This window comes from Triturus cristatus, chromosome 6, assembly GCF_964204655.1.
Source record: "Triturus cristatus chromosome 6, aTriCri1.1, whole genome shotgun sequence".
NCBI classification, from domain to species: domain Eukaryota; kingdom Metazoa; phylum Chordata; class Amphibia; order Caudata; family Salamandridae; genus Triturus; species Triturus cristatus.
The window spans coordinates 985,746,762-985,774,705 of NC_140589.1; the positions used below are offsets into that span (position 1 = coordinate 985,746,762).

At 45.0% G+C, this 27,944-nt stretch overlaps 2 protein-coding genes across 2 annotated transcripts in view; one reads left to right on the forward strand and one right to left on the reverse strand.

Annotated features, from left to right (window-relative positions):
• DZANK1 (double zinc ribbon and ankyrin repeat domains 1) overlaps positions 1–21,369 on the reverse strand; it is a 1,028,117-nt gene extending 1,006,748 nt beyond the window's left edge. Inside the window, exon 1 of the mRNA XM_085611767.1 lies at positions 21,233–21,369. The gene's annotated coding sequence lies outside the window, so the exon portion shown is untranslated. The remainder of the gene's footprint in view (positions 1–21,232) is intronic.
• Positions 21,370–21,659: 290 nt separating this feature from the next.
• The window catches only part of POLR3F (RNA polymerase III subunit F), a 159,985-nt gene continuing 153,700 nt past the window's right edge, over positions 21,660–27,944 (forward strand). Inside the window, exon 1 of the mRNA XM_085611768.1 lies at positions 21,660–21,931. Coding sequence (XP_085467894.1) covers positions 21,876–21,931 — 56 coding nt within the window. The 5' untranslated portion in view covers positions 21,660–21,875. The remainder of the gene's footprint in view (positions 21,932–27,944) is intronic.

A 27,944-nucleotide genomic window follows, 5' to 3' on the forward strand; every position in this document is an offset into this window, starting at 1 on the left:
GCTGCAGGGGCCCCTGCATGCCCCCGCTAATAAATTGGCAGTGCCCCCGGGACCTGGCCCACCCGGGGGCTTTTTTTTAACGAAGCGCGGGAGCCCGCGCTTCATTTTTCTTTTATAATTTCAGCGGGATTCGCAACCCCATTGCGATTTTCGCTGAAATTTTGTATATTTGTTAACTACCATTAATGCTGCACCTCGATGTCACTGTATAGACGACAATGTGCCAACGAAATGTAACTATGCATGATGTACATCCAAGCCACTGTACAGATGAGAATGTGCCAACACATGTTACCCCCGTTAATGTTTTTTGTCAAACAGTGGATCTGAATGCCCCACCTGGAACACACAGGCTAACTTCCACATATGAATATCAGTTTAATACCTTCTCTTTAAACAATTAGATAATACAGGGCTTACACCAGCCTGCACCGTTTCCTCTATCGACTACCGAACGTAGCAATCAATCCATTGTCGGATGACGTTTTCCACACCCATTGGCCGTCCGCTGACGAGCCCCCGCCACAGCAGCTAGCGGCTGCACACCGTGATGCACGCACGCTCTGCTCCGCCACCTCATATAGAGTGAGATCGAGCACCCGCGATCACTTTAGAGCCGACCGGCTGCATATGAGCTAAGCCTTTATCCTTGTATGCTTAACATTTGGAGATAGGACCGCATGGGCTTTCTCTTTTTCTTGTAAGAATAGACTGACTTGCATAATTGATCCGAACTCACTCGGACATCCGTATTTTTTAACAGCACCAATTTCGACGCTTTGGCGACTTTAAACCCACACCGCCAACTCTTGGCTCTAAGTAATGTAGCACCTAGCCTTTTACATGTCGGCATATCTTTTTAACATAGGCACAAGAAAACCGACTATTTGTAAATATACATTGGGATGTCCTCACACGGGTCCACTTAACGAACGTGGTAATATTGCTTATGCTACCCACATGCCCGTTTTACTATAATCCTACACTGCAATGCATGAGATCGTACAGCCCACCCAGTCCTTTAGAGTCCCACACATGCGATACGTATGGCGGGCCTCTTTTCAGTTGAGACTTTGGCACGCATTTGTCTTTTGCTTAAACCTTTGAGCATTACCTTGACCCACCCGTCGTCTTCATTCCCCTTTTGTAACAGATTTGGTTTGGATTAATTCCTTTCAACGAGAGAATTGAAACACCTCGTACTCTGTATACTGTTATGAAGTAAGTTCCATTCTCTTGTCAGATCATTCCAAGAGACACGGTACTAGACCACAGACTTTGATTTGACCTCTCCCTCTCTACTTCCATAGGAGCTACACTTGAGCTTGGTATCTCCTCAATACACAGGCAAACTACACAGCTAATGAGCTGTAGTTATTAGCAGGTATTTATTACCTTTTCACCTTAGTACTCACTCCTTTTTGATTATCTTTAAAATATTCCCCCCCTTACACATTTCTCTGATTAGTCGCAGGTGCTCTTCTCAGCCCTGTCCTGAAGAAGACGCCATTGTGAGGTCTGAATCTATCCTCAAACCTAGGGGTCGAAACGTTGACACCACACAACCCAACTACAAGCTCTCTGAGAAAGACAATTAATATGTACATCCGAGCTATGTATATACTCAGGAACAATTGACCTGTGTTAGGCTGAAAAGGTTCTATCGGATGAACTTATGATGTATATATGTCACTATACCTTTTCCTTGTCCTTCACTCACCTATCCACCACTATTTACCCAACCTTTCCTTTTTCTCCCCTCACACCAAGACAACTGTAAATATCTAATGCACTGCTAACCATTCTCCAGAGAAATTGTGTTGCCCATAAGTAATGCTTGGACTTTAAATTGCATTCAATGATTTTCAAATTTGGAATTAAATTAGATTTGAGCATCAATGAAAAACAAAAAAGTGGTGAATCTATTATTGTGTTTAAGAGATTGCTACCGCTCTTTCATTGTACTAAGGGAGGATGCAGCATATTTCACGGGCAGAAAATGTATTTCACATGTTCTGGCAGTAAAAATGCAAAAAAACGACATTCTTACTGCAGAGAGATTTGGTCACCCCATTGGCAAGTACCAATCTGACGCCTCAGCTGTGCTAAATCCGGAACAGTGTGATCAAAGTTGATACTCCAAAGTATCAAACAAATTGCTACATTAAACTTGACTTGATTCTCAAGTCGAAATGAAGTTAACAAGTCGCTGTGTACAACTTTTACAAAGTTGCCACTTTGTTGTATGCAATCTCCTGTCCCCATAACCGTTACACAAGTAGCTTGCGGCCGAGTACTTTCCTCTATGAGACATATTACCAACTCACATGAAAAGAGACATTACCTTCCTCCTGTTGGAAGTCACACAGGTGTTTGCCCAAAAAGTGAGCTTCAAAGTTGAAGACGCCTTTAAGGAGCATATGGGGAACACCTGAGAGAGGGCCAACTCCATTGTTTAGATAGACAAGCTGCACCTAAGAAGGTGATGGGGAACCTGTTGTCAAACCTGTTTATCAGGAGCATGTAGCCCCCCTTGGTAGTCACTCCTCTGGGTTGGGCTAGTGAGTTCTGGATGCCGAGAGAGGGGTTCTGCCATGTTGGGATTTAGCAGAATGGTGCATCTTGGGACAGCGGGATGCCACACTTCTTAGGAAGTGGTCATCAGGAAGGATGGAACCTGATAGTCCAATGGCTACTGACTGTGTCTACCATGAGGGCACTTCCTGAACATAAATAGGGCACCCCTGGCACTCAGAACTCTACTGGGTTGGAAGAAGAACCAAGGAAGGACTGCTCTGCTGCACTGTGGAACCGACTGGCGTGGACTGCACATGCTGAGCCTGGTGGCTAGCATAGAAGAGGGGCTGTGCTTGCTATGTCCTTCTCATGTGGAAGTCGTTTCTGGAGCCCAGCAAAAGCATACTGACTCCAAGGATCAGTTAGCTGACCTCCTGTGCACAGCACAGGGCTACAACCCCAAGAAGCTATCTGGGGCATGTTGGTAGCCGAGAAGCTTCAGACTGCCATCAACCGCCGCCATGCAGCACCAGTAACCAAGATCCAATACTCAAAGTTGCACCTGAATTTGGTGACCCCAAGAGAGTCATCGGAGTGGAGCTTGGTCATCCAGAAGCCGAGTTGTTGCCAATGGAAGGATTTGGCTGTGGCCACGATACCGGGAGGCTGGTAGCCCAGTGGCGACTGGACTTCAATCAGCACATAAAAGACTTCAAGGGACATCAACACTGAACCAGGACCGCCTAACCCCCTTTGTGGACTGAGGAGTAGCAGCAGGAAGACCCCTGTCAACAGCATAGCATCTACAGTATTCTTCATACCTTGAATCAGGATCATTTTCATAGGATTTCATTGAAAAGGGGATAAAGTGCCTAGAACTGCCTGGGGACTGCTTCATCTGTAGAGGTAATTAGTTCCGTAGACCTTGCTGGTCACCCTGACTGGCTCCCTAATGGAGTTGGTTGCTTAAAATGACTAAGTGACGGCAATACAACTAACCCAACTTTTTGATGAAAAGGTTTCTAAGTGACAAATTAGTTACATTTGCCATTGCTTGTTCGCAGTGGAATGAAATGCTTTGATTTACTATATCTTGTCAATTCTATATCTCCTAAACCCTCAGGGGGATCTTTTTTGTTGTGGTGTCTAAAAATATACACAAATAAAGTCTATTCTTATAACTTGGTGTTGGATTTCTTGAGTGTCTTGTAGATTTTGTCTTCAATTGTTTTGGTACTGTTTAAATGCGTTGAACATGTTCCTTTGTGTAAGCCTTGCTGCTCTGAGTCACAACTATGCAGTGTTGAACTTAATGTTTACCAAACAACACCTACTGGCCCTAAAGGGGTAGGTAAGTGTATTACACGGTGAGATTGCACAAGCACACAATATATTATACAACTTTCCTCACAGATAAAAAACAAAAATTATCTTGAACATATAAGGGCTAACACTGGAGGCTATGAATAAAGGCTTGCTGCCTACCAGAGATAAAAGGGACAAAAAAAGCAAATGTAATGAAACAGATGAACAATGGATAAAGGCTTGTCGACATACCAAAGAAATATCCCTCTGGGAAAGACAAAACACAATCTTCAGGGGGAGCAACTACCCACAACAAAACGCAAAATGTACTTTATAAAATAGACCCTAGCAGAGTCTACAAATGTCCAACATGTGAATGACACTCTAATGCATTTACTCTATAGACAGTATTTTATAGCAGAGTTCTGGAAAGGGGTAGTCAATTAAATTAATGCCAGCTTAAAACATTCACTACCACTTCACCCTAAATCTAGCTTGTTGACACATGAAACAAGGATATTACCTATACAAGTAAGGCTTGAAGGGCTTGCTTAGCTATTGGCAAAATGTATGGTATTGGAATAGATGTAGGCTTTCTCATCCAATCTGATCGATGGGATAATAGTGTTAATATACTGCAATGTATCATAATAAAGAAAAGTGAATAATTCCTGTACATCTCATGCAAAATGCAACTCTATAAGCTCTGATAAATACGTTTTTTCTCAAACTGCAATATTATCTGTTAAATGCACACCAAAAATGTGTGATCCAATCTATTCAGCATTTATGCAACAAGGGCAGGCCTTAAACACATAGGAGTCTGGGTGAATAACAATTATTCAAAAACAATGGTTTTCATTTGTATCATTCATAAACAAATTCCAATAATCAGCAATTACAGTATGCAATTAAATGTCAACATTTATATTGTAATATGCGATCAACTCTCTAGATTTCACATAAGGACACATTTTATCTTAGACTACTCACCCAAAAAAATGACCATTTATTATTAGAACATTGGAATGTTGGTAGCTCCATTGAAAACAATGGAGTGCTCCAGGCTTATAATGGCTGGTATAAGCCCGGAGCTCCAACATTTCAATGTGTCTTTGTACACAGCTGTGGCTGTGAACAAAGGCTTCAGGGAGCCTGAGGGGATTTCAATCCCCTCGCGCTCCCTGAAGGCTTTGTTTTGTTAGAACATTCTGCCCTCTTGTGGCAGAATGTTCCAATAGCCTTATAGCCCTTCGTAGCAGGGCTATACTGGCTTTTAAAGTCCCTCTGCTTTGTTAAAGTCCCTCGCCTTCGGCTCGGGCCTTTAACGCTGCACCGGGCCTTTAATAGCCGGTATAGCCCGCTACGGCGGGCTATAAGGCTGTATTAGAACATTGGAATGTTGGAAGCTCCATTGAAAACAATGGAGTGCTCCGGGCTTATAATGGCTGGTATAAGCCCGGAGCTCCAACAGCGGGACTTTAATAGCCGGTATAGCCCGCTATGGCGGGCTATAAGGCTATATTATAACAAGTGTGTGAAATGTGTCCTCGGTGCAAAAAACTGAAAAATCAAAACCAAGAAGTAATAAAGAAATAAAAATGACGATGATGTGAAGCTTTGTGTGCTTATACCAAACAACTGTTTGAGATCCTTAACGGATCACTAATAGGAATGACATGTATTTGTTATTCACTTGACAACAACATTTTGAGTCTCACCAAGACACAGTGGTCTCATCAGGACATTATCGATACAGGACATCTGTGGTGCTCAGACTCGTAGCATAAAATTGTAGGCTGGTCGTAGGCTAGAGTTGTAGCAGCACAATGTAGGTGTGCACCATTGGCAGTCAAGAAAGAAAGAACGTCCTTACTCAGAAGTGTGAGTAGCAACCCCTGAGTGCTTGAAGAGATTTAATCTCCAACATGTTTCAAACCCCTTTATGGGTGTTGCTTTGCTGGGAAGGGGCAAGCTCCAATGTGTGAGCCCGAGATATATATCGACTGAAATTGGTCTGTTATTAAAGGATTAATCCCTTCATTTGGTCTCATGCAGTGCAGTAGCACTGGCCATCACTGTCTTCTAGAATCAGTGAACACATTGGATAAAATGACAGATGTCTCTATATTGATGATGTCCAGATGAGACCCATGTACCTTTGTGAGGGTTGAAACGTTCTTGAACAACTGAATGACAAACTTGATTTCAATTATTTAATCATTAAGGATCGTAAATAGTTGTTTAAAACAAACAAAGCTTCACAAAATTCACAATTTTTCTCTTTACTACTTCTTATAAAGGATAAAGACTTATGTAAAATTAAGAGGTTTGCCTTACGATGCAATATCAATCAATCAGGGATTTATAGAGCGCACTACTCGCTGGGGGCGAGGGTTCGGGCAACTCCGAGTTCATCCGAGAAGCCAGGTCTAGAGGTCTTTTCTGAAGGCAGGCAGTGTAGGGCATCGTCCGATGCTGAGGGGGAGTTCGTTCCAGTTCTTGGTAGCGATGTAGGAGAAGGATCTGCTCCCTGTTCTGGCTCTGTGGATGCAGGAGATTTCGGCAAGGGCTAGGTCGGCGGAGCAGAGGTTTCTCTTGGGGGCGTGGAAGGAGATTCTTTTGTTGCGGTATTGGGGTCCGGTGTTGTGTAGGGCTTTGTAGGAGTGTGTGAGCAGCTTGAAGTAACTATCTTTTCGACGGGGAGCCAGTGGAGGTTGCGGAGGTGCTGGGTGATGTGTTTGTGTCATGGGATGCTGGGGACGAGTCTAGCTGTGGCATTCTGAAGGTCTGGAGTACTGAATATAAATGTTCGCGTTTATTTGCATACAGTGATTTCACTGATTGGAAATTGTTTATGAATGATACCAATGAAAACCATTGTTTTTAATTAACTGCAATGTATTCTGCATCAGTCAATCATTTGTTTATTTGGATCAGAAACCTATGCAACATACTATGAATTAAACATAATACAGATTTATACATACACACACAACTGCATAAATACAGCAGTGCTGTCTAGAAATGTATAAAAAATATATATTTCAGCATGCAAGGTCCTGGAGAACTGTAAAGTGTTAGTTAGAAATATAAGCCTATTTTAAAATGTTCACTATTCACTAACAATTATGTCACCAATCCACATAACAACTCCATGAAAAAACAAACATTTAGTCTTACTAAATTGTACAGGTGGATATGTAATTAATGGCCTCATTTACTGACCTGAGGTTACTATTTGTGAAAGAAGGAAGCAGACATCTTTCCTATCTTATCAATTTATTTGGCTCAACAACCTAAAGTGACTTTGCAATTCCTATACAGGCCAGGGATATCCTTGCATAACAATAGAAATCCCACCTAGAAACTCAACTGTTAAAGGCCAACACCCATAATCTGAACTTTGTTCAGAGAGACCACAAGGCTGCCGGATATGGAATGGACAGGTGTGGTTCTTTAACTTTTAAAATGCTATGATTATAATAAGCGATATATACTGCTGTTACTGCCCAGAACATTGTTCTCTTTCCAAATGAACTGTGAATTGCTTGTAGATAAGAGCACCTAGTACTTGGGCCATGGGAAACTGATAAGAGAAATACAGAAGGTAGAAAAGGCTACAACCAATAAAACGGAGGAAGGTAAAATGGCAAGCAAACCGACCAATAAGAAGAGAATGAAGTCCCTTTTAAGATATATTGAACACAAGTGCTGTGAAGGCGCAACCTAAAAGGGACTGGGGCAAAACCACAAGCCTGTTCTGCTGTTACCTCAATATTCTCCTCGAAAGCATCTAGCACAGGTTTCAATCTAGATATTTCGTCGTGGGTCAGAGAACCAGGTTCCCACCCATGCTCATTTCAAATATTAATCAGCAAATGTCAATACACTTATCAAAAGCAGATTTTAAATCCAAACGGGGGCATAACGGAGGAGCCTACCTGGCTGGCGGACGCTCTGCTGCGCATTCTGCATCACCCGGGGGTCTGGAAGCGCTGTGGTCTTCCTTGCCGCCATTGACCCTGTTGGACGCCGTGTTGGGGACTACAGCCCCCAGAGTTCCTAGCGGCACTTCCCGCTTCCGCTTTCCTGCGCGCCCGGAGGCGCTTAAAACTGCGGGGCTCTCTCCGCGTCGCGGGACGCGCGCGGGCGGCGCCGGGCTAAGCCCGGGCAAAGGGCGGGCCCTCTGTGGCCCTCAGAGGCCAGAAGAGACTGGGCTGGGCCAGAGACGCTGTTTATGAACATATATGATATATAAAGCACCGGGTGTGTCATTGAGTAGGTTGCCAAGACTTTGCTATTGTTTTAAAGTTTATTACTATAGGATAAATAGAAGACGGGGAAACGTGGTAACAATTCAGTAAGCTTTAGAGGGGGCTGTGCCTGCTTATAATATGTCGAGATCTAAGCCCCCTTCTGGGCCACGCACTATGGATAATTATTTGGTCCAGAAGGTTAGTAAGATAAACTCTGAAAGGCGACAGTCGCTAGGGAAAATTAGTACTCCGCAATCAGAGAGCCCAGTAAGGGGTTCATCAGCTTCTAGTATAGAGGATGCGAATAATCATTCTGATATTATTATTCCGGAAGTGTTAGAGTTGGATGAGATGGGACCGCCCGAGTCTGAACAAACTACCCCCAATGAGTTAGGAACAGGAGACTGCCCTGATATGGTAGAACAATGTTTACCGACTCCAAAAGCACGGGCAGTCAGAACATGTAGGAAATTCCCTATCAAGAAGGGGGCATTGCGTAGTGTGCGGAAACGAGCAGCCTCACCAGATAAAGTCCCTGAAACGAAAGTAATGAGTAAATTTAATAAGGTTGGGGTGGAGGATGATATAGTAACTAACCTAGAGGAGATTATTGGTTTAAAGATTAGAGGCATTATAGATCCTTTGGTTTCAAAAATTGAGGAACTAACAAAAGAGGTTGTTAGACTGAGTGGTTTGCTTAGTAAGGCCTTGTACAAACCAGGAGAGGTGTCTACTGTCACTACTGTAACAATTGCTGCAACTGACACAACTAGTAATCAATGTAAGCAGCATGTACAGGGAGACCCTTCTAAGGAAGCCATAGGAAATAAAGGGATTTATAGTGTTAACCCCATAACATCTCAAAGGAGCATGCACTTAAGCAGCAAGGCCTTGCCTGCCATAGAAAATATAAATGGATGGGAGGAAACTAACAAAAAGTCTGCTACTAATCTCCCACCTGAGTGTGCTCCTTATGTGGTGGTACTGACAAATGTACCGCCGCTTGAAAATAGGGGTCATCAAGAAACCCACGATTCCTTAAAAAACAAATGTCTATCCTGGCTAAATAGACAGTGTGGTTTCCCATTGAATTTCTCTGATAATGTCTTGACTACCAGGAGAGTTAACTGGATAGGGAGTGCTAGGAAAAGCTCAAAGGGGGACTGTGTAATTATAAATTTTAAACACCCACAGCATGTTACTACTGTCCTCCTAAGAGCTGCATCTCTCCCAATCTCCGATGGCAATGTATGCGCCCGAGCACTAGGTTACTTCTATAATCACCTTAATGCCAACCGAAGGGACAATACTAGAATCTCCACTTACCCGTCCACCTCTAATCCTTATTTTGATATCCCCACACAGAATAGATTTCATGCACTTAGTTCCCTGGACTCTAATGATTGACGCATACAAGAGACAGAGATATGTTTAGCAAGGGAAGAGGGTCCCGATAGGGATGAACATATGTTCGATTGTGTACCTGAATTAACATCTATGGGCTCCGGATATGCGCCTAATCAGAACGAGGATGAGAATACTCATGAGGGAAGTGTGAATATATGCGATATGGGCCAAACAAGTGGGGCTAGCAACATGGAGAGAAATGTCCGAGGTTCTGCCATTGGGATTACAGCCAGAACAGGTACATGTTCCAGACTGGTGTGTTGGAATGTAGCTGGTCTGAAATCTAAAAGTAGAGACCCTGGTTGGGAAACTTTTATTAATAGATACGATATTTTGTGTTTCCAGGAAACCTGGTGCAAAAGTAATATTGACTATGAGGGATTTGTTTCATATAATTTACCAGCATATGGAGAGGGTCCAGGAAGAGCTAAGGGGGGCTTACTGACCCTTGTATCGGTCCACCTCCAAATGCCGGTGATAAAATATGTGCCGGTGGGCGATCTAGTACAGATGATCTGGATTCGTGAAGGTAAAAGCCGTAACATCCTTCTGATCAATTATTATAACAATATCTTTGATAGCACCAGGGGCAGAATAATAACCGATTTGGCCAATGCTATTGATACCCTAAGTTTGGATTCCAATGTAGTATTTGATATTATCTGGTGTGGGGATTTTAATACCTCATTATGCGAATTCTTATCTACAAAGGCCTGTGGGGTCACGAATAATGCCGGATGGGAGGTCCCACACTTTGGTCACGATATGTATGGGGAAAACGTGAATACATTAATGGGGTGCCTTGACCTGGAAATTTTGGATTGCTGTAGGGACAGTAATGGTTCACCTGTCCCCACATTCAGGAATTGGCGCTCTAATTCCGTGATCGATCATGTGTTGGTATCCTCTAGTATCGTGGACTGTTTTGCCCCACTGGAAATGGAAATTATGGACACTAGTGATCATAACTGTATTATTGTGACCATGACTCTGTGGGGGGAGAATGATAGAGAGACAGGGACCACAGTTGGAAATATCGAAGCCCATCGGGCTAATGGGGTAAGGTTGAGGTGGATAGGTGCTAAAGCATCCGAATTGACTGCATCCATTATTATGAAGAATTTAGCAGACATTGTTTTTATTTTAGAAAATAGATTGGATCATGAGCGGGTCTTATCTAGTTTTATAGGAATCAACAATGCCATTAACGCAAAGTTCACAAGTGGCAGTAGGGGTGGTACAAAACCCGGTTTTGTTTGGTTTGATAAAACCTGTTCTGCTGCTCTGACTGATCTTAAGCAGGCCCTAGCAATAAGACCTAGGGATAAAAAATTAGTAACAAATCTGAGGCTAGAATATAAAAATGCCATTAAAGCTAGGAAGATGGTTTTACAATACATCAGGCCTGGGATTCTCTTAACCAAGCGGCAGAACTCTCTAATGCCACGTTATTTTGGGCAACAGTCAACTCCCCATTCCTTAAGGAGACAAATACACCTGAGTTAACAGCAAATGTCTCCTGTGAAGGTTGGATTACCCATTTTTCAACTATCTTTGATTCAGGTAAAAATATTAATGTTGGGTCAGATAGATGGCCTATATTACCACTTGAAATCACTGTGGAAGAAGTTGAAAGGGGGATTAGGGCAAGTAAGGGAGGAAAGGCCCAAGGACCGGATGGGGTTCCAAGTGATGTGTACAAGGAAGCACCGGAAGTATGGGGCCCTTTGTTGACTGTTGTTTTCAATGCCGCGGTTTGTACAGATCCTCCGTCGACCTGGGAGGAGTCTATTATTGTCCCAATAAACAAGAAAGGATCCAGGTCTGATGCTAAAAACTACCGACCAGTTTCATTACTCGACGCTTCTGTAAAAGTTATGAGCAGGATTATGCTGGTAAGATTGGAAGAATGGGCAGAACAAGATGGTATTTTGGCAGATAGCCAATATGGTTTCAGGAAAGGTAGGGGTACGCTCGATCAATGCATTAATTTAGAATTATTGATCGGGAAGTATAGTGAAGCCAAACCTGGCCATATATATTTGTGCTTTGCTGATTTAAGCAGCACTTTCGACATGGTTGACCACTCTATTTTGTGGTCAACCCTGTTGAAACTGGGTGCGCCAGAGGGCATAATTTATTTCCTTGCCAGGATGTATGAGAGATTAAAAACATGTGTACGTTTTGGCAGGAAGGGAGAATGTACCCCGAACTTTAGCGTAAAACGAGGTATAAGGCAGGGTTGTGTTTTAGCTCCTCTTTTATTTATTTTATTTATAAATGGTATTGATGCAATTTTAAAGGAAGTACATGCAGATGCTCCCCTGATCAATGGTGTTTCAGTACCGGTGTTACTATACGCCGATGATGCTGTGTTGTTGTCAAGAACTCCGATAGGGTTGCAACGATTGATGGATTGCTTTGCCTCCTTTATTGACGACAAAAAATTAGTCATTAACAAAAGTAAAACGTACACTATGATCTGTGGCCCAAAGAAATCTAAACATGTAGTGAAAGGGTTTTTTATTGACAAGTTAAAAGTACAGCAAGTGGACAAATTCTGTTATTTAGGAATAACTTTTTCGAATGATAAAAAGTGGACACATGAATTTAATAACATACGCACAAAACGGCTAGAAATGCCCATGGAATTTTCAGATTTGCTCAGAAAATTGGGGACCGTAGAACCAGAGATATGATAAAAATTTATCAGGCAAGATGTGTATCAATTGCATTATATGGGGCAGGAATCTGGGGTTACAGTTGCGCATATGAATTGCAACTGGAAGAGAACTTTTTCCTTAAAAAACTTTTATGTCTTCCCATTTCGGCCTCTAATGCCTTATGTCATCAGGAACTATCTGTGAACTACCTACTTGACCTTTTGTCACTTAGACCTCTGATGGTTTGGCGGTCTATTTGGTTAAATGAGGAGAAGTCCTTCACCAGGTCTATTATCCAGGATTGTTTGCGATTAGATAAAGCCATAGCAATACCCTGGATTAAATACATTATTGTGTGTTTCTCAGATATTTTTAACCTGAATATTGTAACTGATCCGAACGCTGTTTTACTGATCCCCAAGGTTGAGTTAAAAAGGGTCTTTCTAGCTTTTGTTGAGAGGAAGAGAACTGTTATTGCTGGTACTTTGTCCACTGTTATGTTTTATAACAGATATTTGGCCATGGACGGATTTCCTGTCTATTTAACCCTTGTCACCAGGCCGACACATAAATTTGTGCTGACCAGACTGAGATTGGGAATAGTGCACCACTTGGTGGCTCATCCGATAATGAAAAAATATCCACTAGGACCCTGTAGATGTGACGGGATTTCCAAGCAGAGCACAATGCACTTTTTATTATTCTGTAAGCTGTACTCTAATTTTCGTATTGCCCTGTTAAAACCCATGTTTATCAAATATGGAACACGTACGGTTGAGCACGCAATGAAATTGATTTTTAACTTACAATCTGCGGATATTTGTTTTTATACTGCTACTTTTTTAAACAAATGCATCAATTCGAGGAAAAGCATGTGTTTTTTAGATGTCGAAATGTAATTTTAAATGTGTAAATGAAATCTTTGTTTTAACTAATCATAGTGTTTTTTAAGTGTATGATTATGTCTGCTATAAGTCGTTCATATTTTGTATATTTTGATTCTGTGATTGTGTATGCTTTTATGGTCATTAATTTGTACCGAATAAAGCTGAATTGAATTGAATTGAATTGAATTGAATTAAATCCAAAAAGCTAAAATCAGGAAGCCTATTTTTAGGGATGAATGTATGTAGGATTGTATGTTAAATTCTCGAAGACATTCTACGGAATTGGGGGGCTCTCAGATGTTCTCCTCCTTACATTAGATTTATGGAAGATTGAGTAGTTCTAAAACTTGACTGTACCTTTGTTCCTATGGTGAACACTGTCTTCCATAGATCTCAGGAAACCATTCTTCCTTCTTTCCTTCCCCTTTTACTCCCTAAGGAGAATTGTTGAGCACACTAGATGCTAAATGAGCTCTTTTAATTAATGTTGACAGGTCTCAACAATACAGAAAGACTGATTACTTGTTGGTGACTTTTGGTCAGTCTGCAAGGGACAAGAATACTACTACTACTATGATCCTCGGCAGATGGTTCAAGTCGACTCTTTTGATGGCATTGTAGGACAACATCTCATATCTTCCTATCCACGGGAGATCTACAAGATGGATAGCTACTTCATGGGCAGAATTGTAGAGAAAATTGATTCAAGAAATCTGTAGGGCAGCTATTTGGGCTTCAGAACATACTTTTATGAGGCATTATTTATTGCCTTACTTCTGCCTCAGGATCTCAGTTAAAATTGGGGACAGGTGTATTATGTTCACCATTATAAACAGTGGGTGTTTGCGCTTGTTTGGTCTTTCAGCTTGCACTAAAATGTGGTGTATTACATATACAAGCCGTTTTGTATGGGTTGTGCCTTGTCATAGTACTTCAGCTTTGGTATACCTCATTTCCTCCTCATCCGTCTTCCTCGCCACAGTAATTACACATGAGCATTCTGCCCCCACAGTAACTCCAAGCAAAATTCAGTTAGCCTACTAGTCTCCCTAGCCCTCCAACATGGCCCCCAATGTCCATCACCAACCACATAAAAGGACACAACCCCATAGCCATGACCTGTTTATTTTGTTTCTGCACTACTCCAAGTGCGGTTTCCTATATTCAGGTGATTGGTGGCGGCGGTCCTGCTTTAGTGGACTCTTATGCCCCAGGGGGTCTTGGTTTGTGAGGCATTCAACAACAGCCTCTTATTCCGTGCTCCTCGGGTCCTGCTCTAGTGGACTTGCAGAGGTGCGCTGTATTCATTTCTTTACTTATTTAAATGCTGGTTGCTGACGAGTCCTGCTCTAGTGGACTTGGCAGGTTTTGGTGCATTTTTTGACCGGTGGTTTCCCAGTCGGTTGCCCCCCTGTTGCCACCTTCTTTCTGTGCCTCTCTTAAAGCCCAGAGGGTGGCCCAGTCACTCGTGCAGGCTCCCTCCGTACCAGGTTCGTATCCGGGTAGGGGTGTCCTAACCTTTACTACAGAGTCTGTTTGGACTCTAATCACCGCAGTGGCTCGGCTGTGGTCCGGGTGCGGTCGTTGTCTTCAGCGTCAGCTTGGGGGGGGGGCGTGGCTATGTGCCGGCGTGTTTTTCACTGCCGCGCGAGATATCAGGCTCTGTTTTGAGTCTGGGGAATGACGTACTTGCTTAGGACGCGTCGGAGGCCATCCTGATGCATTGTGGGGGTTCTTATGGGCAACAAGCCGGTATTTGAGCATTCTTGCTTGTCGTGGTGATTCTCCTGCATTTTGTACGATGGATGGTGCTGCCTTGGCTTCTTCCCATGCTGGAGCGTCTTCTGGCCCGGCTGACGGGGTGCCTTCGCTGGCTGTGATTCAACAAATGATCCAGTCTGCTGTGTCTGCGGCTTTTCATGACAGGGAGGTTGTTCCTCCTTCTAAAAAAGCTAGGTGTGGCCCTAGTCCCTCCCAGGACTCTGATGGGGAGAAGGATGTGGAACTTAAGGGTCGGTTTGTGCAGGGGTCGGATCTTAAAGACGTCCTTCAGCATATTCACTCCAACCTTTTGTTTCCTGATTCTGGTATAGATGTGGAGGATACGGATTTCTTTTCGCAATATCAGAAGAAGGAGCCAGAGTTGAGCCTCTTCACTCCTCTATATTGAAGGTGTTGGAGTCTGAGTGGAAAGATGTTGATAGGAATAATTTTCCCTGGTTTCTGGCCAAGAGATACCCCTTGCAGGACTTTGCTGTTAAATATCTGGCCTCGGTGATGGTGGGCTCTTTGATGGCTGGCATGTCTTCTCAGGATGCTATTATTTCGAAGGATGCTTCCCCTGATGACCCAGTAAATAAGAAGGTTGATGCGGCTGTTAAGCGTACTTTTCCTGCCGCCAATGTTTCCATTCCAGCTGCTACTTATTCCTCTTATGCTATCCAGTCGTTGTTGAAGGACTTCCAGTCATTGGCTGAGTTGTCGGACCAGGGCGAGGATGTTTCTCCCACTCTCGCCCTGATGGAACGGCAGGTCCGGCTCCTTTCTGACATTTTTTTTATTCTTTGGGCGCTGCGGCCTCTACGGCTAGGTCTTCTGTTGCAGCTCGTCGCCAATTGTGGTTGCATTCCTGGAAGGCAGATGGGGCTCAAAAGGGCTTGCTCATGAAGATTGCTTTTTCTGGTGTTAAGCTCTTTGGTGTTCCCTTGGAGGATATGGTCAAGAAGTCTGCGGAAGATCATAAACTTTTGGCTCCGGAGAGAGAGGGGCGTTCTTGATTTTTTGGTTCGCGTAGTGCTTTTGGTCCTACTCGTCAAGGGAGGGTTTCTCAGCCCTTTCGTGGAAGAGGGCGGGGACAGGGTGCTCCTTCCTCTGACAAATACCGGTTCCCGCCCGCTTCTTCCTCCTCTTCAACCCCCTCAAAGTCATGACTGGGTTGCTCCGGGCGTGGGTCCTGTGGGAGGTCGCTTGTCTCTCTTTCTCGACAAATGGATGAGTACTGTTTCGGATCAATGGGTACTTCAGGTGGTGTCGGAAGGTTTTTGCATTGGGTTCGTCCGACGCCCCCAGACTGTTTTTGGTCACTCCATGTCCCAGAGATGAATTGAAGAAGGAGGGTCTTATGGAGGGCGTCCGTTATCTTGTGGCCAAGGGGGCTGTGGTTTCGGTGCCAAAGGACCAGTGGGGGCTAGGGGTGTAGTTTATTCTTTTCCTGGTGGAGAAACATACCGGGGACCTCAGACCGGTGGGTGCTGAAGTGGTTGCATTGGTTCATTCCTCCGGTCAAGTTCAAGATGGTTTCCCTGCAGGGGATCCTGCCTCTGATCAATCAAGGGGATTTTCTGGCTTCCCTCGACCTCCAGGATACATATCTCCATGCATCTGGAGTCCCAAAGGTTTCTCCACTTCTGTGTAGTAGGCCTTTATTATCAATTCAAGAAATTGCCCTTAGGCCTGTGTTCCTCCCCTCGTGTCTTTACTAAGGTTCTGGTCCCCCTGATTTGGCTTTTACATGGGAGGGGTATTAAGGTATTTCCTCACCTGGATGATTTGTTGATTTCTGCTTCCTCTTTCTCTAAGGCGGAGCTTCATGCCCAGGAGGTTTGCTAGGTGCTGGAGGGACACAAATTTTTGGTGAATCGGAGGAAGTCTTGCCTGGTTCCTTCTCAGGATCTGACGTACATTGGGGCTCACTTCAGGACTCTGTTGGGGTTGGTGTTCCTGGCTCATACCCTGAAATTGACTCTGATGTAGGAGGTTCGGTCCCTGTTGACCTGGACTTGTCCTCCTGTGAGGCTTTGGTTAAGGGTGCAGGGTCTGATGTCCGCCTCCTTGTTGGTGGTTCCATGGGCTCGCCTCCATATGTATCCTGTAGTGAACCATGTTTTGTCCCATTGGTGCCCCTGTGGTCTGGATTTCAATCAGGGGGGTTCCGGTGTCGGCCCAGGTGAGGGAGGATCTGGGTTGGTGGTTGGACGAGGATTATCTCTCGAGGGGTCGTCTGTTTCTGATTGTTCCGTCTCAGATGGTTACTATGGGTGCCAGTCTGCTGGGCTGGGAGGATATCCTGAATGACTCCTCAGTTCAGGGCAGGCAGTCCGTGACTCTGATGTCTTATTCTTCCAATTACAGAGAGCTGAAGGTTGTTCAGTTGGGTCTGTTGGCGTTTACAGCCTTGCGGGAGGGTCACCATGCTCAGGTCAGGATGGACAACCAGGTTGTCATGTCCTACATCAATCATCAGGGGGGGTTGCAGGATTCGTTCCCTCAGTTGCCTCAGTCGCCTAATTTGTTCCTGGGCAGAGTCGAAGTTGGCGTCCCTGTCTGCTGTTTACCCTACAGGCCGGGAGAATGTGGTGGCAGACTGTCTGAGCAGGGTCTTTCCCTCCATGGGCTTGTTGTCTCTGACCCCAGTGATGTTCCGGACATTGCAGAGGATGTTTGGGTGTCCGGTGGTGGGCTTGTTTGCGTCTCCGGACAATGCCAAGATCTGTTGTTTCTGCATGATTATGTCTTGCCCTTTGGCTTGGAGAGTGGATGTGATGTCCTTCCTGTGGTCTCGAGGCCTGTTGTATGCCTTTCCACCGATTCTCCTGATTCCGGCGGTTTCGCTGAAGATCAGGAGGGAGGAGCTCTGGTGCTTCTGGTGGTGCCGGGTTGGCACCACCGCCCGTGGTTTCCTCTGTTGTTGGAGTTGGCGGTGCGTCCGGGTTGGATGTTGCTGTTCCATCCGTATCCTTTGATGGGCCCTCTGGTTCCTCTTCCTGTGTTCTGGTCCACGGGTCTTCAGGCTTGGCTCTTGAGAGGTGTTCCCTGATCCAGAGTGGTTGCTCCCTGGAGGTTGCTGGTCTTATCCAACAGTCCAGGGGCCCCTCTACTTTGAAGTCTTAAGCCAAGCATTAGGACAATTTTACTGGTTGGTGTCTGCACCGTGGTTGATCTACTGAGGAGCTGGATCCTGCTCGTGTTCTGGATTTTTTGAAGGGGGGGTTTTGATTTGGGCTTGGCCCTTTCTACCCTCCGTGTGCAGTGGGCGGCTATTCAAGCTTTTCATGGTCTACCTTTTGTGGCGGTGGAGCCTCTGGTGGCTCGTCTTTTCAAATCTCTGGCCTTCCAATGCCCTCGTCCTGTATTGTCTCCACCTTTGAGGGACCTTCCTTTGGTGGTGTGTACCATGCAGGGGGCTCCCTTTGAGTCCCTGGAGTCTGCTGACTTGAAATTTCTTACCTTGAAAGTGTTTTTTTTGGTGGCTATTGCCTCTGCCAGACGTGTTGGTGAATTGGGGGCTTTCTTGCCATCTGGTCCATTTTTGAGAATTTTGTAAGCTAGGGTGGTCTTGCGGGCTCATCCTACTTTTGGCCCTAAAGTGGATTCTTTCATCGGTCGGCGAAGGTGGTCCTCCCTGTTTTCTTTCCAGTCCTTCTTCTACAGAGGAGTCTCTGTTGCATCTTTTGGATGTGAAGCGTGCCTTGTTGATTTACTTGTCTCACACTGCTTCTTTTTGTAAGGTGGACAATCTGCTTGTTCCTTTGGTGTTGCTCGGCAGGGCCTGAAGCCGTCCCTTTCTACTCTTAGCAGGTGGATTAAGGAGGCTATCCTGTCTGCATATGATGTCCAGTCTATGGTTCTCTCCCAGCCAATTCTGGGCGTTTTACCCATTCTGTTGCTGTTTCTTGGGCAGCGTTTAAAGGTGTTTCCATGGAGGATATTTGCAGGGCGGCCACTTGGTCTTCCCCTCATACCTTCATGACTCATTACTGGCTTGAGATTGGGGGTAGTGCTTCCCTTGCTTTTGCCTCTTTGGTTCTGAAGTCTGTGGTTTCTTGAGATGTGTGTTTGTCTCACTTGTTTTCATTAAACATTTTGTACTGTTTTCCGTGTGTGGGCAATGTTTACTTATCCATGAATCTGATGTTGCTTTGGTATCTGCTCATGTGTTATTACTGTGGCGAGGAAGACAGACGAGGAGGTAATGCCCCGGTTACTTACCAGTAATCTTCATTATTACGAGTCCTGTTCTTCCTCGCCACAGTATAGTTTCCCTTCCCTCCCAGCCCTTATTGGTGTCTTCATGTCTATGGCTTTGTTTACAGATCGTGGCTATGGGGTTGTGTCCTTTTATGTGATTAGTGATGGACAATGGTGGCCATGTTGGAGGGATAGAGAGACTAGTCGGCTAACTGAAATTAGCTTGAAGTTTCTGTGGGGGCAGAATGCTCATGTGTAATTACTGTGGCGTGAAAGACCAGGACGCGGAGTAATGAAGATTATCGGTAATCTTCATTATCCTTGGTCTATCTTGTTCTTGTCACAGTCAATACTTCCTACCTACCCACCAACACTCCATCCTTTCAGTCCTTTAACAAAGGGCAGGAGAAGCCACGAGTGTCAGTCCTCTTTATAGCACCCAGGTTGTGTGGGTGGGGCTAACATTCAAGGGGGAAGATAACTGGTAAGTAACCGGGGCATTACATGTGGTCAAGGTTAAAAAATAAAAAAAGGAGGAGTAGAAAAAGGAGGTTCTGCGAAGACCGCGACGGCGCCCCGTTAGTCCTTCGGGCGGTTGGGGGGCCTGAACCAACCGGGGGTGTGCCACAACATGCTCCGCCCCTGTCAAAAGGGGCGGGAGTATGCGACAGATCACGTGATCCAAAGGATGATCTGAAAATATGTGCCGCACTGCAGGGCATCGACCCACCGTGCGTGCTGGCTCGCCAGGCGGGCGGAGCAGCGAGGGGCTGCTTGCCCTGGATCGCCCGTAAGATAACCCACTTATCGTCATACTTATGTTGTATGAAATAAACCTGCAGCAGTTCTTCACCCACAATGAAAGTGTCGGTGTAATCTATGGGTGACGTCTGTGCATGTGTGTTGAGTGGAGCGGATGACGGTGTGGTCACTATGCCGCTGCCCGCGTCCCACGCAGGGGGACATCAGCAGGGCAGCCTTCTAGTGGCCGCCCGTCGGAGCCTCCCCCCCTTGCCCCGCGTGAGGCCGCACCTCGGGGAGGGGAGGCCCCCCAATGGGATTGTCCAGGGGAGGCGTGCCACTACGGTGGACGAGGCTAGCCCCCCCTTTTTAGGCGCCTCACCCCCTCTGATCTTCCTCTGCTTCCTGCGCGCTCCTCCTGGCCACGCGTATTCCCACCCTTTCCGCTTACCCTGCGCAGCGGAGGTAGCGCGCTATTGGAATGTTTTAATGTTTTTTCTTGCGTTGCAGGCGGAGTTACAGGGCGATCTGGAGGCAGAAGGGTACAGTAAGGGTACCTCTGCGACAGGCGGTACAGTAAGGGTACCCCTGTCCGGCACAGTAAGGGTGCCCGAGCCAAGGTCCGGGAGCCAAAGGAGGTTCTGCGAAGACCGCGACGGCGCCCCGTTAGTCCTTCGGGCGGTTGGGGCGCCTGAACCAACCGGGGGTGTGCCACAACACGCTCCGCCCCTGTCAAAAGGGGCGGGAGTATGCGACAGATCACGTGATCCAAAGGATGATCTGAAAATATGTGCCGCACTGCAGGGCATCGACCCACCGTGCGTGCTGGCTCGCCAGGCGGGCGGAACAGCGAGGGGCTGCTTGCCCTGGATCGCCCGTAAGATAACCCACTTATCGTCATACTTATGTTGTATGAAATAAACCTGCAGCAGTTCTTCACCCACAATGAAAGTGTCGGTGTAATCTATGGGTGACGTCTGTGCATGTGTGTTGAGTGGAGCGGATGACGGTGTGGTCACTAGCCACGAGTGTCAGTCCTCTTTATGGCACCCAGGTTGTGTGGGTGGGGCTAACATTCAAGGGGGAAGATAACTGGTAAGTAACCGGGGCATTACATGTGGTCAAGGTTAAAAAATAAAAAAAGTATACAGTCACAGGTCGCCTGTCCCTCTACAGTTAGTTTTCTAAGAGAAAATACGTGCTCACGTGACTACGCTCTTTGCTACTGACAAGCAACAGACCCTTACATTGGGCATTAATACAGAGAGATTCTTAGAGAACCAGACGGCCGTGTGTCGTAACGGAAGAATGGTCCGTATTCATTCTACTCCATACACTGGCTGAGCAGCAAGCTGGAAGCAGACACCACACCGTGTAAGTAAGGATTCCAGTTAAGAAAGGCCTGCTTGTCTATAGAATGTATCGTGTGGACCCTGACCTCCAACGCCTTCCGGTGGCTTCCAATGGCTTGCTGCCCCACGCATACCTGAATATCTGACGTATTTCTTCTTTTAGGGTACGTGCTCCTCCTCAGTACCAAGCTGCTGTTGCCATAGACGCCGTCCCGAATTAGAGCCCGTGGCAAAATACCAATGCTACTCATTGGCAGCCGGGGTGCATAGCAACGAAAAGAGCAACCAGATTGTTGTACTATGATCATGGACACTGAAAAGGGACGGGAGCCTCCAAATTCTGGACCACTCGGCCGCCATGTTGGAAAAACGATAACATACCCGAAATATGCGAAATTCAGGGATTACTGCGAAACCCAAAGGCACGGTTTTATAAATACTTCGCAAAGCGATCAATTACATATAACCATCTTCAAATGCACTTGGTTTGCATATAATTTATTGTGTTTTACTTCTATTAAGAGTTAACGTAAAGCAGCCCAACCTTTCCAAGATGTCCGTGACTTTGTGTCTGCGTGAGGAGACAGCGGTTTAATTGTAGCGAACGAGTCGTTCACTGAAACAGTTCTGTCAGGTCTGTCTGTGCTGATTTTACATTTCAGCCTCAGCTGCAGGCCTGCCATGCTTGCCATGTACACAACCAAGCAAGGGGTTCCGGTGTGTTAATCGAAGTAGAGTTTTATCTCATCGTGTCCCCTTCAAGCCGCGGAAGTACTCATGGCGGATTTAAAGGTGAAACAGGAGTCGCCAGACCAAGCAGCTATAGAGAACAGGTGATTAAGAAAGATCACTACGTTTGGCAAAAAAAAAACTGTTTTGTTGGCTCAGTCCTTGCGTTTTGTGCATCTACCATAGACTTTTTAAACCTCTTGTAGTTTGTGTGGTTACGCATTTGCATACATACTGTTATTCAGGTTCGTGTTTTCACTTATCAACATTATATCTCATAAAACAAACACAACAAATCGAGACAGTCAAAAGTATGTTTTTTTCTCTCGGGTAGACAGAATTACACCTTAATCCGCTGTGTGGCATGTAGCCACCCCCCATGAATTGGCCCTGTTTCTGCAGCACAACGCTCAACACACAATATACACACATATATTACAGATAAGCGTATCAGGTTGTGTCATGCGCCACATTCTAATACAGGTCCCGCTGGTTGTGGCGCATGTATAGGCTAGTGTTCGACAAAACTCAATATTACTTCACAAATCTGATAATGGGCGTCTACGCAGCACTTATTCCTCTTCTCGCCTCAATGCCTCTTCCTCTGCCCTAGCCCATAATTCGACATCTCTTTTCCATCGACTATACTTTGGCCCACTACTAGACCTTTAAGTGGGCCGGGTCTCAGACTCGGCAGTAATTCAAAACAGACAATTGAAACTGGTTCCTTTCGGTCCCTGTATTCATGTCCTTAGCTTTACATGGAAAAACAGTGATCAAGTTCTGAACAATGGATGTAAAGAATGTTAGGGTAATACACGTCGTTCCTTTTTATATAACACATACTTTACTTGAATGCTTGCTTTTTCAAAAACGTGTGACTGTACTTTTTTCAGGCAGCATACTACTCTTGTAAAATGCTTAATTTGAAGTGAGTCCCATCTAGGTATTTATAACCGGGCACAACTGAGTAGTGGCTGTAGGCAGTGCAAGTTTCTCTCAGTGCCTCTCAGGTGCAAAAATGTGTTCAGAATACATGTTCATCCAATCCTTCTCTGAAGAGCGCACAGAGCAATAATCCTGTATGCCAGTTGAAGTTGGGATTATATGCAAACGTGATTGTATGGTGGCAATCTATGCACATTTTAATGTATATGTTTAAGCCGCACCCTTAATTATAAAAACCCTGCCCACTTCAGAGACCCTCTCCACTGTATTCATCCCACTGAAAGATTTGGCTGTTACTGGCCTTCTAAGTAACTGTCATAGCAAGTGGTCTAGTACACACTTTTTGGGTCTCGGCTAGACAGCACATCCACTGTCTCTTCGAGACATGTTTACACACAGTGGGCTTACAGCCCACCCATAGCTTATCATTGGTTTGCTTTTCAACTGCATCTCATTACCTTTTTTACGGTTTGTCAAGAGGTGCATGTATCATGTCCCCTTCTTATGTTTGATCCTCCCCTAGAGCATGGACCAAGTACTTGTCCCCTTCCACAGTTTCCATTTTTGGAGTAAAGTTGCTTTAAGCTTCAATTTTCACACAAGTCATAATGCTGCAAAAAAAGTAAACAAAAGTCACCAATCGTTTCAAAGATTTCTGCTAATCTGGTAAGGACGTTGCTGGTAAGTGTACCACTCCAACTAACTTTGAAGTTCAAAACACATGGAGGCTTCAATAATTATGCACATGCTGCTTTCTGCATTTCATTAGTGACACAAACTGCAGTAAGCTTTTCTGCCGGGTCTCCATGCAATGTGGAACTCTCGTAATGTGTGCAAAGCAACTTCTCGGCAATAGATTGGAAAACTGTAAAACAATATTTACACATCTATGTCCAGAAATTATCTTAGAAGCATACAAACCTCAAGATTACATTCTGAGTGGCTCCCAGCACCCTCCCAAACCTAAACAAGAATTTGCAGTCTGTTCAGCAATTCGAGAACTATTGGATTTGTCAGTGTCTTTCAGCCATGGTGTATAGCAGCATCATAGTGCTTCTTTGCCTGACTTTTTTCAGCCATGTTTAATGGCAGCCATCACGGAGGATCCCTCTAGATGCAGATTTTTGAGCTCAGAATCCACTCATTTAGAGCAACCCCAAACCGCATTGAAAATGTCTGCATTTAGCGACATGTACCGTATACAAGGCCTAGACTCCCCTCCATAGATTTCACTCACTTTCATGGGGGAGAGAGATGTTTGACACAGAAAGCAAAATTTTATTATTTCTGTCTAGTGTTACTTGACACTTTTTGGGTGTACGCCATTGTTCCTTTCCTATCCCCTATCTGGTGTCTTAAACTCTCTCTCCCATACAGCTGAATTATATATAACTATTTATTTAACATTTTTGCATAACGCTAATCTGCTGCATTGATCAACCCTTTTTTCACAATGTGCAAGGGTCTGGTCATGCTAAAGGGTTTCTAGTGCACCATATTTTCACTCCTTGGCTTATTTCTTAGAATTTTTATTATTTCCAATTTATCACTCCTGTCATTTTAAGGGACGCAACCAATAATTGCAAGGACCTGGACACATTGCCAGATGAAAGCTTAGAAGTGACAACATGGTGCCCTGTCAACCGGTAGCAAGGTGATAACCGGCTATAGAAGCACCCATAAGTTGATACTGCCTTTGGGAGCGAAGCCGGAGTCAACATGTGTTGCGAGCGGTCCCACAGTCTCCCATTATAGTCCCTACAGTGGACTACGTACCGAAATAGAGCCAAGCTGTCTCCCTGCGCTTTCTTGCTCCCTTGCTATACCAAAGGTGTAGAGAGTGATTCTGTTGTCGTTACCTCACGTCTGCATGTAGCTTCTGAAGAGCAGGTTAATGACGATCTAAAAAGCCAGGGTCTTGAGGGACTGCACAAAAAGTGTAGGGAGAGCGAGCTGCCCTTTTGGCTCCTTTTCCACAATTTTAGCGGACAATTCCCCATTCATTCACACCAAGCTGTGGGCGGTATATACACCAGTGCCACTCAGGACGTGCAGAGTTGTTTGTCAAAAGCCTGGCTTCTACAGGATTGAAATAAAGCTCTACTCCAGCTCTACTCCATGATTAATTGCTTTCTGAGTGTTCATGTATAGAAGCCAGAAAGGGCTCGTCCACATTCTCAGCCCTATCCAGGCGAATGTGCACCCTGTATAGTTTCAACATTGAAGATATTCAAGTCATAAAGCCAGATTGATCCAAGTGAATTAGAGAAGCAATCAACATAAGTAGCATGTTAGCCAGGACTTTGGTCTCAATATTTAACAGAGGAATTAAGCAGTAGATGACGCATTCATCTGAGGTTTCCCTTCCTTATATATCTGCTTTATTGTGGCCTTTCTCAGCTCTTCTGTCAATGTCCCCACCTTTTGGCTCCCTCAGATATTTCCAGCTGCCACGTCCCAACTGAATCAGCAGTTTCTTGACTACTGAAACAGGGATGTCCTTAGAACCAGACATACTTCCTGGCTTCTTTAGAACAATGGCATCTGAGATCTCATTGATCGTGATGTCCCTTTTAAGCCTAAGCCTATCATTCTCTGATAGTCTGAACTCATTAAGAAACTACCATTCCGATTCCATTGTGGGCAGCTATAGACTATATAGAGGCTTACAGTGTTCTACAAAGGCTTGCTTAACATTGTGTATACTGGAGGTTTCTGTTCCATTGGTGTTAGTTCCTGACTTTGATAATGTGTCTTGACAACATGTCATAAAATCTAGGAAGCTGCCCCATACCAAGCCTGTCAGATGTATCTGTCAGAGACCTTACTTTTCTCGAAGTCCCTGACCAAAAGTAGCACCTGATTTGTATCTGTCACCCCAAACAGTATCTTTCCCCAGTGGGCAGTTTTTAATGCTTTCCAAAGGGTAACAATAGTGGTGACAGACCCCTTATTGTCCTGTAAGTATTTAGGCTTGATGATGTGTAAGCTGTTCACCATTTCCCAAGCATTTAACCTGCACATTTCGTTAGCCCTCCGCTTCTCCTTCGCATCAGTCATGACCTATGGTGAAGGATTAGAGAAGCCTATGGCTATTCGTCAATGAATATTGTGTCTTCCATGGTGGGTGCGGGAAGCAACCGAGCAGAGAAAGAGTTGTGCAGTCTGGAGAAGTAAAAGTATAGGCTGTCTCATTTGTGTCTTGTTCTCCAGATGTCAATTAGGACAGATTCCAGCGTGAACTGTGCTAATACACAGTGCCTGGGTTCAACCCCTCAACCTTCTACCCTACCAGTCTCTTCGCTCATGATGATATTAAAGTTGCTTTTAGGATGGTGGATTTTGTCAAAAGACTCCAGTTGCAGTGGGCCTAATTTTTCTTGACCTCACACTTTAGTTTGCACGATGCATAAATACATATGTTAATTCCCCATCTTCCCTGTTACCTACTAGCTGTAGTATAACACCCCTATAAGTCTTCCCTTCAACGAAGACAAAAATTGGTACATGTTTCATGGTGAATATCACCACGTCTCGCAACCTCTGTGGGATCAGGAGTGACCCTGCAATTTGTGGTTCTCTGGGCCCAAAAATGCAGTCACTGCTAACCAGTTTGGCCTTTGGAAGAGGTACGGTGTTTGACCTGTGCTCTATGGTTGCCTCATAGTCATGAAAGAATGTAGCTTAACCATAACAAATGGCAATAGTCACTGTAGATTCATTGAAGCCTGCAATCCAGAACTAGAAAGTCTTTCAGTAGCACATGCTGGAAACTAATACCAAGTGTAGCAAAGCAAGAAAAAAACGTGAGGCAACAGTACAGCCAAGTATCATAACCTAATGGAGGCAAATTTGACGTTCATGTGTGTGGTTCTGTGGTTCTGTAGAAGCCTGGATATTTCAGACTTGTTCAGGTCCTTAGTGCCTGAATTTGTTTCTGAGGCACTTCTCCATTGAGCTTCACCAGTCCCCCTTTTTAGGTCTCGCCTGAGCCAGCGCTTTAGCGCTGCTCTGGCGAGAGCTATAGAAAGCGGGATTTGGAAGTGCAAACTAGTGCTTTTCAGGCCGCCAACTACAGTGCATGTGCGCCGGGCGCGCGCACCATTTGTCAGCCTGCTGATCACTGTCGCGGCCGCTTTGATGTTCTCAGTGAGCCGCGCGGCCACTGAGACCATGAAAGCGTCCGTGAAAGTGCTCACCATATGCCAGCCTTCCCTGTGTTGCTTTAGCACTCACCGCACCCCCCCCCTTCCATGTTACCCGTGTGGCTCACTTTCTCTTTCATGGCCGCGCGGCGTTAATTTCACGGCCGCGCGGCTAATGCTTGTTTTATTTGCAGGCCGCCTGCCTTTTAATGACACGCACTCACACGGAGGGTAAAAAAAAACAAAAAAAAAACAGGGATGCCAATTCAGCTTCTCCCCGGGCACCCGATCTCTCGGCTTTATTAGTATTTGTTTTGTGCCGCTACAGCTGAGACTTCAGCTGTGTTGATAAACAGCATCAGGGAATCAAAATCTTTGGTGATTTAGACCGCCGAGAGCCATCTCTCATGCTCAATAAACAGACATCATTGCAACACCACTTTGATGTGCCAACTTTATTATATTTAAGTTGTAGCGCTTTCATACCCTATGTGAGGCCTAAAGGAAGCGCTTAATACATTTAACAGACAGACTCGAGCAGAACTCACTGAGCCAATGGCAGCTATTTTGCTTCTAGCAGAGGGGCGCTTGTGGCCACAGCAGCAGCTCTTTCTGAGAGGCACTTTTCTGAGTTTTGGGTAAGGGGTGACTTTACATGACTGAACAAGAGTTGTCTTATCCTGGTGTCAGTGATTCCTGTAAACGCTTTTTAATCGAGGAGTGGGTGTAATCATATAAACACTGGGTTGCTGTGACCATTTCCCCCTTTTTACGACGTTATCCAGGACCTTTTAGGAAAATACTCAAATTATGTATTCATTCATTTGGCCCTTTTCATCCACTGATCTGTTATTGTTATTCACATTTTTCTTTTGCCCATTACAGTAAGCACTTTATAAATACAGTTATAGTTCACAGCCTGATGCGCTGGCTCATCCCACTTCAGCCATAGACTAATTTAATTGTAAGGGACGGCATTCTACTATTTTGCAAGGAGCACACCGACCCACCCATCTGTCCTTTC